Source organism: Nipponia nippon, unplaced genomic scaffold (assembly GCF_047370975.1).
Source record: "Nipponia nippon isolate SJK-2023a ecotype South Korea unplaced genomic scaffold, ASM4737097v1 scaffold_2, whole genome shotgun sequence".
NCBI lineage: Eukaryota > Metazoa > Chordata > Aves > Pelecaniformes > Threskiornithidae > Nipponia > Nipponia nippon.
In genome coordinates this window covers 38,883,774-38,900,183 of record NW_028262336.1, presented here as the reverse complement: position 1 = coordinate 38,900,183, position 16,410 = coordinate 38,883,774, and the positions used below count along the sequence as shown (strand labels likewise).

At 41.7% G+C, this 16,410-nt stretch overlaps 2 protein-coding genes across 8 annotated transcripts in view; one reads left to right on the top strand and one right to left on the bottom strand.

Annotated features, from left to right (window-relative positions):
- The window catches only part of SYTL5 (synaptotagmin like 5), a 100,438-nt gene extending 90,033 nt beyond the window's left edge, over window positions 1-10,405 (top strand). For 4 of the 5 annotated variants that reach the window (XM_087758701.1, XM_087758704.1, XM_087758703.1 and 1 more), the window contains one exon: window positions 75-6,224. In XM_087758701.1, coding sequence (XP_087614827.1) covers window positions 75-217 — 143 coding nt within the window. In that variant the 3' untranslated portion in view covers window positions 218-6,224. Of the gene's footprint in view, window positions 1-74; window positions 6,225-10,377 lie in introns of those variants that run through there. The other variant, XM_087758702.1, reaches the window with a different exon arrangement.
- A 493-nt stretch (window positions 10,406-10,898) lies between these two features.
- The window catches only part of SRPX (sushi repeat containing protein X-linked), a 44,698-nt gene continuing 39,186 nt past the window's right edge, over window positions 10,899-16,410 (bottom strand). For all 3 annotated transcript variants that reach the window (XM_087757405.1, XM_087757406.1, XM_087757408.1), the window contains 4 exons: window positions 15,706-15,885; window positions 15,114-15,247; window positions 13,800-13,921; window positions 10,899-11,441 (listed from right to left, as the gene is read on the bottom strand). In XM_087757405.1, coding sequence (XP_087613531.1) covers window positions 11,261-11,441; window positions 13,800-13,921; window positions 15,114-15,247; window positions 15,706-15,885 — 617 coding nt within the window. In that variant the 3' untranslated portion in view covers window positions 10,899-11,260. The remainder of the gene's footprint in view (window positions 11,442-13,799; window positions 13,922-15,113; window positions 15,248-15,705; window positions 15,886-16,410) is intronic.

The following is a 16,410-nucleotide window of genomic DNA, read 5'->3' as shown; positions in this document are numbered from 1 at the left end:
TTGGAGCAAATGAGCAAGTATTAAGTAACTGCTTACTAATATGCCAAAATGCCTCATGTTTTTGCAATTACCAGGTGTAAGTAATGGCAAGGAGGTTGACTGGATGGACTCTCAAGGGGAGGAGCAGCACCTCTGGCAGAAGATGATTGACAGTCCTGGAGCTCCTGTGGAGGGGATATTAATGCTGAGGTCCAGCATGGGAAAACGCAGACTCTGAATGACTGGCACTACTGAGGGGTACCACAGGTACTCCTGACTTCAGTGGTGTTCAGGCTCTTGTCGCTTTGCCCATTTGAAAGTGGGGAAGGGTTGTACTCTTTGCCTTGGATATTAAGGCTCCGAGTGAGATTTTAATGCATTCTGCACTTTCATACACACGTTTTTAACCCAGGCTTCTTGTATGGATTATGTTTCTCCTGAAGCCAGTGAGAATTTGAACTTGTACAGAGATTGGACTGGCTTTCTCTCTCCCTTCTGGGCACTGGTGCAGCTGATGAACACCTCTGCCTGTGGGGGGCACAGAGTGAGTAAATTCTCTAGTTAGTCATTTAGTAAGTAATGCCTGGTTTACATATCTCCTTCTGGGTCAAAGATGGCCTAGAAGACAGCAGTGATACAGTATCAGCGGATTCAGAGTGAATCTGTGCTTTGGTACGTGAAAGATAAGAAGCCATAATGTTATGAAGGATAAAACCCAATATTTCTTTATCGTGTTTGCTTGTTGGGCTGTGCAGTATGCAGGATGGTAGGCTTGGGACTGAGCAGCCCACCAAGGAAGGCCAATGCACTGTGTTGCACACTAGAAATAGGCAGCAGGTGAGCTGGTGTACAGTCCTGGTGTTCTGGCATTCTCTGGGTTATTTTAACGCACTGTATAAAAGGCAGACTTGGTTCAACGTAATCAAAGAGCCTCTGATGAAAATAAATCGTAACAAATCCTCAAACAGTTTCCAGAACTACGTGGTATTACTGCGTTTTTCATTCAGTTGACAGCTCTATCCGAGACCTTCTGATGTCATTGAACAGAGGGAATACGTTCACATGCCTGTCCCCATCTGATGAGTTGCTGCGAGGAGACACATACTGGGTTTGGACATAGTTAGCTAAGACCTTCATTCAACAGATCGTGTAGTAAAGTGACGTGATTAAAGCACATGACAGAATGATTTGCACAACTGTGGAATTTTCTCTGGATGGGCTGGGATCCCAGTCAGGTGTGCCCACGCATGTTAGTTATTAACCAGAGTAGGACTTTTTTCTCCTGAGCATCCCCCTGTGAGTTAACAGTGGATTTAATGATAAGAGTGAGTTTTGGCCAATTCAATCCTTAATCTTATTAACCGTGACAATTGTTGAACAATAATTTTGCCATTTGGTTTCCTAAAGTGATTTTACATCTATTTAGATCCAACATCCTTTGGGGGTTTACGCAGGTCATGTGTGAAGAGCATGCTGTTTTGAATAGTTGTTGTGGGCTACTCCTACCATGATGAGATAGGATTATAATCTTTTTTCAAGGACAGCACGTGTCTGTTTGCAAGATTGGATAATAATATAACTGCATGGTATGTGATTGCTCAGGGTAAAAGACAAAGGAAGATCAGTAAACTGAGTGAACAACATTTCTTCTGAATTTTCCAGAATTAGAACACAGCTTCCTATTTGAACTCGAGGTAAATTTACCTCGAGCTATTCTGTATTTTTTATTTTTTTTTTTCCCCAAATGTTCTATTTTTGGAAGCAATGTAGTATTAGTACTAAGGAAACAAATTGAAATATATGGAAACATAATCCTTACATAAAGTACTGGGGGGAAAAAAAACTTTCAAAGAATGTATCGGTCCCTGTAGATCAAAACTCCAGTATTCAAAGATTTCCGTGAAGAATAAAGACCATAAAATCTAACTTGTTTGAGAGATACAAATGTTGTTCTTCACGATCCAGAAACTGCAAGAAGTCTAGATTGAACAACAGAATACGAATGGATACCTAAGTAACTACAGCTGGAAATTTTTTACATCTGTAGTTGTCCTAGTGTACAATTACGCACATGTATTTAGAGCTGAATCCAAAACCTTAAAATTTAGTGTCCATTCCTTTTTTGCCTTTTTTTTTTGTTTTTAAGGTATTTTATACTGGTTTTGGTTTGAGTGGCTTGAAACTGCAGGGAAGTTTACAAGCAGTCTTTTAAAATCCTAATATTAATAGATAAAAAAATATTAATTTTTGTTAAAAATAGTATCTTAGTTTTAATAAAACAATTTATTTCATTATGAATATTTTCTATTAAAATTCTGGTATGACTTTAAAAAGTCATTGGAGGAACTGCTTGCCCAGTTTGAGACCCACAATTTGCAAAAATTACCAAGTCATCTTTGAAAATAAAATTCCCTTAGAGAATCTGAGTTTGGGAACCAAAATCAGTAATTGCTCAAGAAAACTGGCTTCATTTTCCTTATCTATTCTTCATTTTATTCTGAAGTCCTGCTCAAATTGGGCAGTGAAGCAAGTCTAGTCTAGTTTTAGCTGGCTTTTCATTTTATGCCACAGATGCTGTGAGCTGATAAACTAGAGCACAAATATCAAGCACATAGATTTTATGGCCTTTTTCTTATCACGGTAGTCTTTCTTTAAGTATTACATTGATTTATTTTTTTTTGTATCAGCATCCCCCAAAGTGAAACCAAACCTAACTTTTGGCACCTAAACTACTTCTCTCTTTAACAGAATCAGTCTGAGTTGTCTTGGTTGTTTGTACTGCAAACGTGCATTTATTTTGGGAATAATAATATTATATTGACATGGAGGAACAAGCTTGATTTTTTTTTTCACTTGCTGGAAGTTGATTCAAAAAGATAAAGCTTGTTAAATCTAAAGAAAATGATTCTTCAGGGTAAAATTCCAGCTAGAGTTGTAGAGGAACACTGGGCAGTCGGATGGTTTGGTTTTGTTTCATTTTGATGGTGAAAATGGGAAAAATAATAACAACACAAAAAATCCTCCAAGTTGGACCCCAAAATGGACACCTTTTTCTCTTGACAAATTGAAAACCTTAAAATAATTTTGAACTGAACTAAACCTTTTACTTTTACATGGAGTACAAGAGTGTGTCTAATTTTGGAATGGTATTTTCTAACCTTCTAAGCATGAACATTTTAGCTAAATCAGGTCTTGCTTTGAAAGGAAAAAGTCTGTGCTTTACTACTTCAGCTTCTGCCCGTTTTGATCCTGTGGTAGAGTTTGTGATGAACAGACTCATCTGGGAAGTGTCACCCAGCTCATACGTGGGCTTTAAGTTCTGCCTTTTCCTTCCCAAAGGCCAAAATAACTCTGAGCCTGCACCTGAAATTATAGACCGGGCTATGAATAGACTGTAGCTGTCAAGTGCAGTTCAGCATATGAAAGGAACAATTTCACCTGGGAAGTAATTTTGGCCAAGGCAGTGGTGTTTGCCATTGATGAGATTTGGAGTAGTACAGTGAAATTACCTCCTAGGTTAGCAGTGACAATTCTGCATTATGGTAGCATATAATAGGTATCACACTCTGCCTCAAATGAGCCTCGGAGGGATGATGAGCATCATATAAACACTAGAGCAATTTGGAAAGCGTTGCTGTTCTATGATGTTATCAGCACATTTGTAGGAAGCGTTCGATTTGTTGAAAATGTCACATTTAATTGTATCTCTTATATCTTTGTTCTCTTCCTTTACAAAAATGATTTATGGTTTGGAAAAAGCACAAGATGATTAACTGCAGATGTGATTTCTTGTTTCCCAGATATTTGAATTAATTGCTTATAATTGTGCGTCATCACGTACTGTGTGTTACCAGGCTGAACAAAAAGACAGAAAGCCAGGAACTAGGCTAAAGCCTTGCTTTTGTTTGTATGTTTATGGTATTGAAGGTGCATGAATAATTTGTTCAAGGCTAATTTTTAGGAGAAAATAGCTACAATTTCAACATTGATTCATAAACTCCTGCCCTGAGTAAATACACACAGCAGAGCTGATGTTTCTAAAGTATTTTTCCACACAGACTTGAATAACTGAAGATGTGTCAGTGGAGCAGAAAGATTCTCTACAGTGGTTTTTGAAAATGTGTTGCACAGTGCAGTGATACATATTTTTCTAGCAAGGTAACTACAGGGCTTTCATCACTGTCTTTTCCCCCTTGTGATTAGATTTGGAGGGTTTGACCCATTAAAGAAGAATATAAAAGTGCAACTTTTTCTGTAAAACGTCAAGTGGGGCCAGTAAATACATCTTTAGACAGTGTGGTTATTGCCATATCCATCAAAAAGCTGATGCTGACGGCTCTCCAAGCCCTGCCATCAGATTTTGGTATCCAGACCTGTTCTCTGGAAGTTTCTCCGCTCAGTTTGTCAGCTATATGGGCACTTTAGGCTTCTAAATGCTGATGCTCTTGCTTGCATGCTTAGATGCCACAAGCAGGCTAAAATAGGTTTGAAATGGCCAACCCATCTCCTCCACCTCCATCATGTTACGTTTGAGCGAGGATGGGAGGAAAGCGGCAAAGAGTCTGAGGGACACTGTTGCCATCTTCCTGTGCTAATCCAAGTGCCGTTGCCTTCCTTGAATGCCTTTTAGATGCCACGTTTTGCTCTTTCTTTCCCAGCTGGATGCTTTAGCAGATGGTTTAAGAGAGAAGGCATTGGGATGGTGAGTATGTTTTGATCATGGTCCATTCGACTGGAAGCTTATTCTTCTGTGCCTGTTCCAATGCAGGTTATGCTAAGGTAGCATGAAATAAGCATTTTTATGTATTAATTTTTTATTTTTCTTTTCCTGCCCTGGTTTTCTTTTCTTTTCCTGGTTAGGCCCTGCCAAGTCTAATTATTCTAAGTTGTATTCTGCAAATATCAACTATAACAGCAGAGCAGTCATTGAGCATCAGCTGGTGGTAATTGATAAGGAGAGGTAACAGGAGGGTTGCATTTAGACTGGCATAATTTTGGCTTCTTGAGGGGCATGCACATTGCCCAGCTTCAGGCATGTAAAGTTTGTGGTTTGCTCTGTAGAGTCAATGAAGAGAAAGGCTGCTTGGATCTCCTACACATTCGAATCAGAGCTCAGATCCTATGACCACAGCTGTCTAGTTCGTGGGTTCACACAAGGTAGTAAGGGTTGTACCTGAATGTTTGCAAAGGTCTCTCTTCCCTTCATCCCTCCCTTCGGTTCAGCAGCCCCCACCAGAACATTCTACCCGAACATTAATCTCCAGTATCTGGAAGGAGGCAGCATGCAGCAGTTAAGTGATAGCCCCGCTTATTTTCATCCATACGAGGTAAAAACTGAAATTTTACTTCCCTAACATACAGTATTGATTTTCAGCACTTTGCAACGACAGAAATAACCATCTCCTGAGAGCTGGTCCGTGCACTTTGTAAACTTTTTTTTTAAGTAGTTTTTTTAAAAAAATGACTATTATTTATTTATTTTTACACACAGAAATGTTAACATTTGAGAACCCTAGAGAAATGGTGGTAGAACGTGTGATGGATTCCAAAATAGGATGCAGACTTTTATTTGCAGTGATGTCTTTCACCGTAACCCAGCAGGAGATGCTGAGAAGCACGCTAGCACAACCTTACCCCTGTCCCCCCTGAATTTCCTGCCTGGTCATTTCATGTTTGCAAATGCTGCTTGATAAGCGGTAGTAAGACAGTGTTAATTATACTGTGTATATTGACACTGGAAAGTGAATCTCGACTGGCTTTTTAGGTGTGGTTTAGGTTGTTTTGAAACTCACCCTTGCTGCATCTTGGCCCTTTATTTAGATTAGTTATTTCAACAATTCTGCTTTGTGGCAATAACATCTATATGGCTGTGTGCTACTGCTCCTGAGAGCTTGGTGTACGTTTTTGAGGGTAGTTCTAATTGTTGAGGTTTGCCTAAAGCCAAGTGTAGTCATTTGTTGCACCAATTAGAGAGTGTCACGTATCCCTCGTTCTGCCTTTGTTCTGCTTCAAATCTGTTGTTAGCTATTTGTTTAATTATTCTGCTGGACGTGAACAGTAGTAGCAGTAAATGGCATTGCAGTATGTTAAGTTCTGCCCAAATTTAGACAAAATGTTTCCCGCCCAGAACATTTTTGTACTGTGCACTGTATGTTCAGCTTTGTGGACAAAGGTGGCTGGTAATACATTTGCGGCTGCTGTCAAGATTACTGTTCTGTCTTTTAAAATTAAAATAGTGAAACATGTTGCTGTGTCCTTGTCTCTCCTAAAATGCATTACAGCAAACTTACAAGCCATGTCTTCCAGGAATATTCCATATTATCTCATTGAGGTAAAGACATTACTTCACTTATATGTGGTGCATAATGCAGGAGGCCTGGCATGTCTTCAGAGGTGGGACTCCATTGACAGTGTCTCTCTACTTTTTTTGTTTGTCTTAATTTCTACACTTTAAGTGTTTTTAAGCTATTTTTTATTTTATAAGAATTAAACCTGTTTTCTTTTTAACGTGCAACCCTAAGAATAAGGGAAATGCAGTGTTCTCTTCCCCCTTGCTAGAGAATTATTTTACATGTGCCTTAACCCTGCACGTTCAGCAGGTCCTCCCCTCCATCTCTGAATCTCCTACCTCTTCCCTAGGCGGAAGTCCTGCCCACCTGAAAATCTAGCTATGTTCAAAATCCAGCTTTTCTGTAATTACTAGCCCTGATTTTTTTTTTTTTTTTTTAAGGAAAAGCAAAAACCATCTGATCACTCAATTTATACTTTCAGCTGAGTCGTGCTCACTTCAACTTACCTCTCAGAGCTGAGGGTTCTCTTCCATCTTCTTTTGGTTCTCCAGTTCTCCAGGTTTTTGTGTCTTCTTGTCCCTTCCCGACTGTCTGTGACAAACTAGGAAGGAAAATAATGCTCCTGGGCTCTGGGCCTGTGCTTGCCTCTGCTCGCTTTGCAGAAGAGTCTGAAAGTCTGGCTCAGTGTGTTGGGTTCCTGCACCCAGGTTAAGGGGAGACCACCTCAGCGGGGTTCAGAGGTCTCTCGGCGTGATTCGGGCACAAGCAGCTGGCTCCTTTGCCCTCACACCACTCCTGTCTAGCTTGTCGCCATGCTGGTTCTGGCCTAAAACCAGTAAACTGGAAGGCAGCCGCAGGTGGGGAAGAGCCCTCCTGCCATTCCTCTGCACTTGCACCTTCGCCTGGGGACTGTACTTAAGGATTTGCTCGGGGGTCTGGAAGGAGGAGGAAGACACCTCTGTAACTTCTGTACAATTGAACTGCAGTCTCTCCTCTCCTTCTCTTTGAGGTGATAGATGCTAAGTTGTCCGTGTGCATTTGAAGTATGGGCCAGCCTAATTACTGAAATTCAGGTCACGGTTACTTTCTGGGTGCATGGGTGCAATGGGACATGTGGTGGTAACTAGACAGGCGCTAGCACATTCTGTGTGGACACTGGCTTTCCCATCTGTTTCCCTTGCATTTTACAGAGCGTACAGCAGCTGGATCGCTGCTTGGAAGAGGCCAGGGAAACGCATGTGCTAGCCACAACTGCCCATGTCCTCACTGGTTCCTCTAGCCCAGGCAGCCTTGCTGCTCTCTGCCTTCCAGTGCCTGCTAACGCTCTCCCACTCTTCCCTTCACCGAGCTGCTATAAAACCATCCTCCAGACACAGTCGGGGAGAGAGAAACGGGCAGCAGCCACACGGCCGAGAGAAGCTGTGCCATCTCCTGATGGCGTGAAGCACTGGCTCCCTTTTCCCTTTCTGTGGATGCGCAGCACTAACAGAGACAGAGGTGAGTGGCTAGGAGTGATCTAGCACTGAGGTTGCACAGCCTGAGCTCCATTATTTCACCACCTCAATTTAAAAAGTGGGTTGCGATCGTAAGAGTGTTTAAATGTACTTCAGCTTACTTTTTAGCCTCTGCGTTTTCATTAATTATGTTAGGCAGTCTGACTCATGCTCTTATGTAAGTACTGAGCTGTAACGAAGCGGCACGTTGTCGTCATTTAGTGCAGAGCCATAAGGGTCACTGGTGTTTTCATTAAAACGTAACGCTTTCTGTCCCAGAGGGGATGGTTTGAACTTGAAGACCGGGGATGTACAACTTGAAATTTTGTCTCTCCTCTGCAGGTGTAGAGGCAGGGGTTGTTCTCATCAAATCAGGTGGGTTCTTGGGTAAGATCTGGGGAAAATCAGGCCATTTACAAAATTGTTTTGTGCTCATGAGAAATTGCTGCTTCCCACAGTTTATCCCAGTTTTGTTTGCAAAAGATGTTGCATGACAGAAACATGAATTCTTTTCTGGTCTAAAATGATACAAGTCTTGTGGTTCATACTCAAAATTGAAAAGTGTCTCCAGACAGATGTAGGAACCTCCAGCCCGTAGCAGTATCCACACACCGTGACCTGTCACATCTCCTGCAACGAACAGCCTGGAGGTGGGAGTGGAAAGGACAAGACTCATGGCAGGTCTTGCATTGTGGAAACAGCCTTTAATCCTCCCAACTAAAATTCATGTTTTAAACAGGATTTGCATTTTGACAGCAGTGGTAGGATTAGAGCTATGGCAAGAAGAGCCACGTCGGTAGTACAACAAAGACTCCAGCCTGTATTATTTTGAGGGAGCTGAATTTTCTGTTAAACATTAAAAAAAAAAAAAAAAAAGTGCATAGTGTAGATACTGCACTTTGTTTATGCAGTGTTATTTTTCTGGGACCAAAAGTCTACGGGATGAATTATTGGAATATATTTGAATATTTGGAGTTTATTTGAATATATAAATGCTGAGCTAAAGCCAGAAATACTAAGTCCCTTGTTCAAACACTCCTTTCCCAAAAGGCCAGTCTGCCACATCCCTGCATACCATACATGCAGGCTGATTTGACTCCAAAACAGAGATGGCACATGATGTTTTTCACTGTTCCATTCCTCCCCACAAAAATGTACAACAGAAAATGCCAGAAACCTTGCATTACTAATCAAGAACAGCTTTTCTTAATCACAAGATTTTAATAGATGTTCTGTGTCAAACCAGTAATCCAATCACTCATGCACTCTCCTCCACTTAATTCAATTCCCTGGAACAGCCTAGTGATTGCAATCACTTTCCTGATTGTAGCAATCATAAAGCCCCACTCCTGTTCACTCAGTCATGAAAGATGACTGGGTGCACGGATTCTGTACCTAACTCAAAATGGAGTGGCGGCGGATTGGAATGGCAGCAATACAGTAGAAAAATCAAACCCATTACAGTGTTGTTTGGTTTTTTTTTTTAATTTATTTCAAATCATTGGAAATCAGTTGATGTGCTTTTTCAATGAGGAAAGTGAGGGGAAATAAAAACCTGTCCACCTGTGCATTCATGCTGTAAGCGTATGCATGCCAGAGAACTGTGGCCACAGCAGTATGCGTATGGATGTGTCCTCAGGCCGTCTCTGTTCCACGTGCGACACTTACGGCATGAAGTGATTTGGTGTGCCTGGCCATGTCTGGTTTTCTTAACCACTGGTTAGGCAGCAGAGGAGAGGCAACCTGGGGTACAGCTGTGTCCATCAGCATGCTGGCTCTTATCCTCCTTGCTCCTTTATAGCGGGTCCAGGACCTACTTTCTTATTGGTTTGGTCAGGTCTGGAACAGAAATGCTATTTCTGTGATTTTTGTCACCAGTCCTGTCCTTGCATCTTACTCCTAATGGCAACACTTGGAAAGCTCATCCCCTGGCTGTGCCATGCTTTCATACCTACTCTTGGGTGTTCAGTAACAGTCTCCTAACACTTGGAAGCAGACCATCCTGTTCAGAAGACACGGCCTACCACCACCTGTCCCCCTCCTTGGTGCTGTTGCGCTTCAGTCGACAAATTAGCTTTTGCTAGCTAGTGTCAGGGCTGACTTCCTGCTCTTTGTGTTCATTCCCTCATTAATTCACTTAGAGAAGCAACCTTTTTAAAAGAGATTTTCTAATTTCAGAGGGTGTGAGAGACCACATTCTGGTAAGGATTGCTTTAAAGATGCTGATAAACTGTTCCTCTGCTGACACCAGAGTGTAAAATTAAACATCTGCCTTATGGTCAAAGACAAACAAAGGTTTGGCTCAAAATAAGGGCTGTGCTCTTGAGTGGCAAGAATGAACAGCAGAGACACTGGAGTGCTGCTTTTCAGGCATGTCACATTATGCATCATATCTTCTAAAGAGGTATCCAAAGCCGTAACACACAATTGTCACTCCTTTGATGCTTATATTCTTCATGCATGATGTATATTCTTCGCGGTGGATTGGCAAGACTGTGGGCTATAATAAAACAATAGAAAACTCTCCTTTTTTGATTGCTTCCTGACCGTTTTCACTGAGCAGGGAACTTTTTGTTAATTTGTAAGTGATGACTTGCAAACAAATATTTTCACAGATCTGGAAATGACAAATCCTTGATGAAGGTTCCCTGGGGGCAGTGTTTCCCTGCTATCAAATCAACAGCCTGGGCTGTCTCCAAGATGAAGAGGGGAAAGAAATCTGCTACTCCAGGTCCGTTGGACATGAAAAGCCAGAAGCAGAAGCATACCAGGTTAAGAGCATATTTTTTCTATCAAGCATTGCAGTATGTGGCCTTCAGTAATTACTGCCCATTGTCTACACTGCTCACTGTCCCTTTATCATATTCCTTCTGGCAATGACTTCCCTACTCCTGCTATCAGCTATTTTCTCCTCACTGCTGCTGAAAACAGGTACTCGTGTTGCTGTTGGCTTACGTTTTGTGTCTGTGATCAACCATGTTATTAGTGGAACTGAAAGACACGGCTGGATTGCTTGTACACTTTCAATCTGAGGCTAATGTCTCTGTTATAATGGTTTTCAGAGAGGTATTTTGATCCAACTTTTGAATTAGTCGATCAACTTTTATCTCCAAGATGAATTTTGGACAACTTTCTGTTTGCAAAACAATATTTTATTAATAAAAAGACTTATAAACAGTAAGAAAGAAACCCCAGTTTTACAGTGAATGAAAAATCCAAAATAAACTCCCAGAAACGTGCCTCAGTTCTTCACCCTCTGTACAAGAAATTCCATTGGGTAGTAATCCTACGTACACATTTATCTAAAGATGGCTGAAAGTACAAAAAAGCATCATGCATACTTCTATGCAGAGTAGCTACAGCTGGACAGGCTTAACAATACACACAAAAAATCTGTACATCAGTGATTCAAAAAGCCATGCTTTGTGTAGCACCAGGGGGAGAATTATGTGGATTAAAAAAAATTCACTGACAACTGCAAGCCCTGCAATCCTGAATTTAGGGACATGACTGACCAATTTCTGCTTGCAGTTTCATCTCTTCTTTTCTCAGGGGAAAATTGTCAATAAGTGCAAAGAGCTCAGCTGGCGTTGCTGGGAAAGGATAGCGTTCCTTGTCCATTCCGTGCTTGTCCATCACCACGATGTTGAAATTGTAATGGGGGATCCTCAGCAGCAGCCTGCAAAGTAAGGAACTTGTTGTGTTAAAGCCCATCATCTACCGCCTGGACGCTTCAAACTAAGAAATGGCAGAACCAGCCTGTTGGGTCTAAGCAGAGGAAGGCGGCGATGGTCAGAGGGGGCTACACAGGGTCTGCTTTGTTTCAGCTCTAAGAACAAGGAGTCAGGTAGAGAGCGGGTGTCTACGTGTGCTACAGGCTGTACCTCTGCAGGGAAGGGTCAAGGTAACTGCACTCAGCTCTGTTTTCTCCTCAGACCTCCACCTGTTAGTATAGCACATGCCATTACCTATTGCTATCACAAGAGAAAAAAAAAAACCTAAGACAAAAGAAGTACTATATACATTGCCTAAAGAAAACCATTGCGATGGAGCTAGAGTTACAAGTAGACTATTCTCTTTCTTGGCTGCCACATGATGTAAAACCACAATCAAAAGAAGCAGGACACAAATTCTTGGAGTCAGTTTTCATCGCTTCCTAATAATAACAACCATCTACCTGGCGATAACTCCAATTTAGGAGAACAAAAGCCACTGCTAATCATGGCAGAGTCCTTTTCTTCCAAGTGGTAAAAGGGGCCATTTGAGCTCCTTTGGAGGTGTGACAGTAAAAAAAAAAGTATGTCCTTGGTGCTCTTTTCATCTTTTGCTTGAAGGAGTAATGAACTAGAAGATCCTTAGACATGGAGTCAGTCAACATCATTGGTGTGGGGAAAATAAATTCAGGCAGCTGTGACAGAAGGGTGTCAGGACAGGAAAGCTGCCGTGAAGAAGAGGGTCTGGGGGGGATGCTGGTAAGGTGTGAAGCATCAAAATTGACCTTCCTTAGCCTTATAACAAGTTTGAGGGCTCTACGTGTCTCCTTGTTGCAATTAGGGAGCTTGGCTTATTCAATTAAGACTAAAATAAAGTTTGAAGCTAAGCTATGGTAATAGGAAACTACATTCCTCCTGTGCCTTGTCTCACCTAAGAAAAATGCTTACCTTCTACAAATCCAAATGCTAACCTTCTGAGGTTTCCAAAGTTTTAACTAGGGTACCTGTGCTCATTAGTTTACTGAACGCCAATTCTGGACAGCATCTTTATTCAAGATGTTTCGGGGTGCGTTTCATTTTGATTTAAGTGCCTTCCAGAACTGGAATGCTATAATTCACACACTGCAGTAACAACAGAGAAAAAAAATCAAAAGGAAAACTAACTTGTAGGTGTAGGGCAGGTCATACCATACCAATTTCTGAAATGTACCTCCATTAAAGGTTGCGAGGGGGGAGGGAGAGGGAATGGGGTGTTACCAGAGCTTATTATTTTCTACAGAGCCACAAGAAAAAAAAAAAACATTTCAACTTTAGTAAAAGTACTTTTACTTTTTTGAATTAAAGAGAAGTTCTTTGTGCTCTCTCTTTCTTTTTATAGAGAACAAATGTTTGTATTTTTTGCAATCCAAAAAAACCTCTCTTGTCAGCATTTTTTATTGTCCCCAATTAAAACTCACTCCATTTCCTCAGGCATATCACAGGAGATGTTGCCTAAAATGCTCCTGGATTTTTTTCCTAAGTAACTACTACTTTCCCTGCCATATTTTTGGCTTTAGTAGTCCTCCTGTCCCCAGGAAATGCTGGCACTTGAAGTCTCCCTTTCAAGTGAAAACCAACCCCCTGCCAGTCTAAAACCAAGTCAAAACAGTTTAGGCACCTCAGTAAAACTGCTGAATGTTGTAGTCAGGCTGGGGAGGCTGAGATAATTTCCCCTTTGAAGTACTGCCCATATCATGTCTACATGTGGGACTTCAAAAAGCAACCACTGCTTCCCCTCCCAGCCTGCCCACAGCCACCAGCAGCGCTGCAGAGAAGATGAGCCGTTGCTGCCATTTGGGGCTGCACTGGCAGCTGCTCCAAGGCCATCCTTGCAAAGTGACTGCAGCCTGTCATGACTGCATCAGACCAACTCCAGCACAAATGCAGACGTACTTGAAGTGTTTTCAGTGGCAGCACCCAAAAATATAGACCTATAACAGGATCAAAGGGATATACAGGGAGTTCACATGAATTCAGAAATTCACTCAGTTTGAGCAAAGGGGCAAGGAAAACATGGCACTTGAAAGAGTGACCCATTTACATGTGAAACAAGCTGAAGTCTATGCTCTTAATTTCATAAATACCAAATGCCCATGAATTTGCAGTAGCTATTACACAGAGAGCAAATTAATCCTATAACTTACTCATCAGCATCTACCTTCCAGTGTCTAGCTATGTACATTAGAGTAGAATATGTACATTTAGAGAGTAAGATGCAGGGAATCAAAAGCAATATATCACATATGCTAAGGTGCGAACACAACAGTAGCGAGAGCTTACTTTACCTGAGTTGCAGGGCAAGTGACGGGGGCAGCAGCTTTACGCCTATTCTTCCTATCTGTGCTGGGAAGACACCAACCAATTCAACTACGGTAACGTGTCGGAGGTCTAAACCACACTGTGCCGGCTGGAAGGGTTAAAAGAAGAGGGGTGTTAGTTATCAGTGAGAGAACAGGGGGTTGTTTTCAGTGTGCAGTGAGCGTTCACAAAGAGTCCGATATTCTTATGTTAGTGAGATGGTTTAAACTGAAATGAGAGCATCCTTTGAAAAGTCTCTAATTCTCACTGCAAAGAACTAGAGCCTCATGACTCCAGGGGATGTTAAATGACGGATTAACTACTCTAAGAAAAACAGCGCACGGGGACCACCTAGGAGGAATACAACCTTGTCTTTGTAATGACATGAAAAGGTCAGGGTATTAAGCATTGTGCCAGTAATCTAATTTGGCAATCAAAGCAAGGTATGTGAAATGGAAGTTGACTGTAGTTTTTTTTTAGTTTCACCACGGTCAAGCAGTGGGAAAAGTACTATAGCCATTAAATTTAGGATTTTAAACTATTTTGTTTTGATCAATATATTGAATTTTCTTCCCAAGTTAATCTAATGGGGGAGAAGAAAAACTGGCCGCTGTGAAAGAATACAGGACTGGCTCCTTTCCCTAAGAACACAGATACATTTCCGAGATATATCTCTAAGTCTAGCAAGAACCCAACAGGAGCATCACATTTACAACACATAAGAAGGGCAACTACCAGAAGTTCTCTTTTTTTTTTTTTTTTTTTTTTTTTAACCAAAATACCCCAGTGCTATCTCCAGCACTCCAGATGATTTCTCTGCTGAGTCTCCGGTCCTTTGTTTGCTGGCGCACTGGTTATTTCTGAAGCTATTCACACTTCCTTGCGTTGTAGTTACGAAGTCTGTAAGCCTGGTTTGCATGAACTGCAACCACTGAAGTGCTGGATGGTTTGGGTTTTTTTCAGCTTCTTTAGGAGCTGACTTAAGGAATGATTATTGAGCACAAGTTAATATTAAATTAATTTGGGGAGGACAGAAGGCAGCCAAGAACTGCCTGGGATTCAGCAACTGGTCAATCAGAGGCAGCACAACCCAGAACGTAGCTAAATTAGAGACTGGGGAGATAACTCAAACCCACGTAACAAGGATTAATCCAGAACCCCTACTGCTTCAGCCAGATCCTCCAGTGGCTGCAATGTAACAGCTGAAGTTTGCGGATTTATACCAAACAGTGGAGCTTGTCCCCTTGTGTCTTTCTTTAAAGAAAAAAAAACAGGTGCATGCCCCCCCAATTGCGTTTTACCTGCAGCATTCCCAACTGCATCCTGTAGAAGAAGTTGGCCGCAGTAGGAGTTGAAATAATTAGCAGTCTCCGCTTCTCATAAAACTGATCCAAAAGTGCAGCTGCAGTCCTCACATTCACATTAATATTCATGGCTAGAATTAAATTTAAAACAAAAGTTATAGAGCGTACTGAAAACAGATCTATTTCTAAAAGCACAAACTGTTAGATAGCAGAAGCACATGAACAAGAAATAATAAGACAATACGGGTGAAATACTGGCCTCATTGAAGCCAACAATTTTATCTTAAGCTCCTTTGGCTTGCAAGATGGATTGATTCCAGAATGTGAAGTTTTGTAGAGAGCTTTGAGCTAAAACACACTATCAGTTGTGAGGTACCATCATCATCCTAGGAAAGAGCAGCCAAAGGTGGCAAAGGCTTCAGCTGTAAGTGCAAATTGGCAGAGGAGACAAAGATATTAAGTTTCTTACCTCTAGGGCATTACAGTTTGCAGCTGTATTCCACCTCACAACCCCCTTCCCAAATTCTCACTGCCAGAAGAACCATTGCTCTGGCAGCCCTCCTGGTAAAGTGGTGAAATACTCACTTACGTGCACAGGTTGGCTCCACTCCTGACCACCCCAGGTTGTACTGGCATACTCTAGCTGGGCTTCCTTGCAGCTCGTAGCCACCAATGCAGGAGAACTCGCATGTAGCACCATAGTTATTTCCATCACCTGAACACTTGATGTAGCCATTATCTGGGGCATTTAATTTCACACAGCGCCTGACTTTAAGCAAGAGGGGAAAAAAAAAAAGAAAAAACCAAGGCATGAATCACCCTGTTTGTTACTAGAGTAGCATGGCCAGTGGAATACCAATATAGAAGGCATTTTTCTGTTTGCTTTCTATATTATTCGAGTCACATACTTAAAAACCTCAACCAACCAAACACACCCCCCCCAACTCATATGTAAACTAAAATGATACAGTTGTATAGGTATATGCATGTGATTGATTGTGGTATCATGGTGACAAAAGGTCATGGAGCACAAAGAGAGCTGAAGCTGAAACCTACAGGTTTCATCTCTGTATATTCAACTCCAGGTTTCACGATCTGGATTTGTGAAAGGGCTGCCCTGCTTGACAGATGTGAGTCACAGCTGAAAAAACTCTTTCACATACTTGTTTCAGCAGCTCACAAGGTAAATATCATGGAGAAGCCAGCAGGAGGGAAGGGGTGTGGAGCTGGAGGCAGGACCGATCAATGAAGCTCTTCCCTGACGTGCAGAGTGCCAGCCAGCCACCTACCCTGC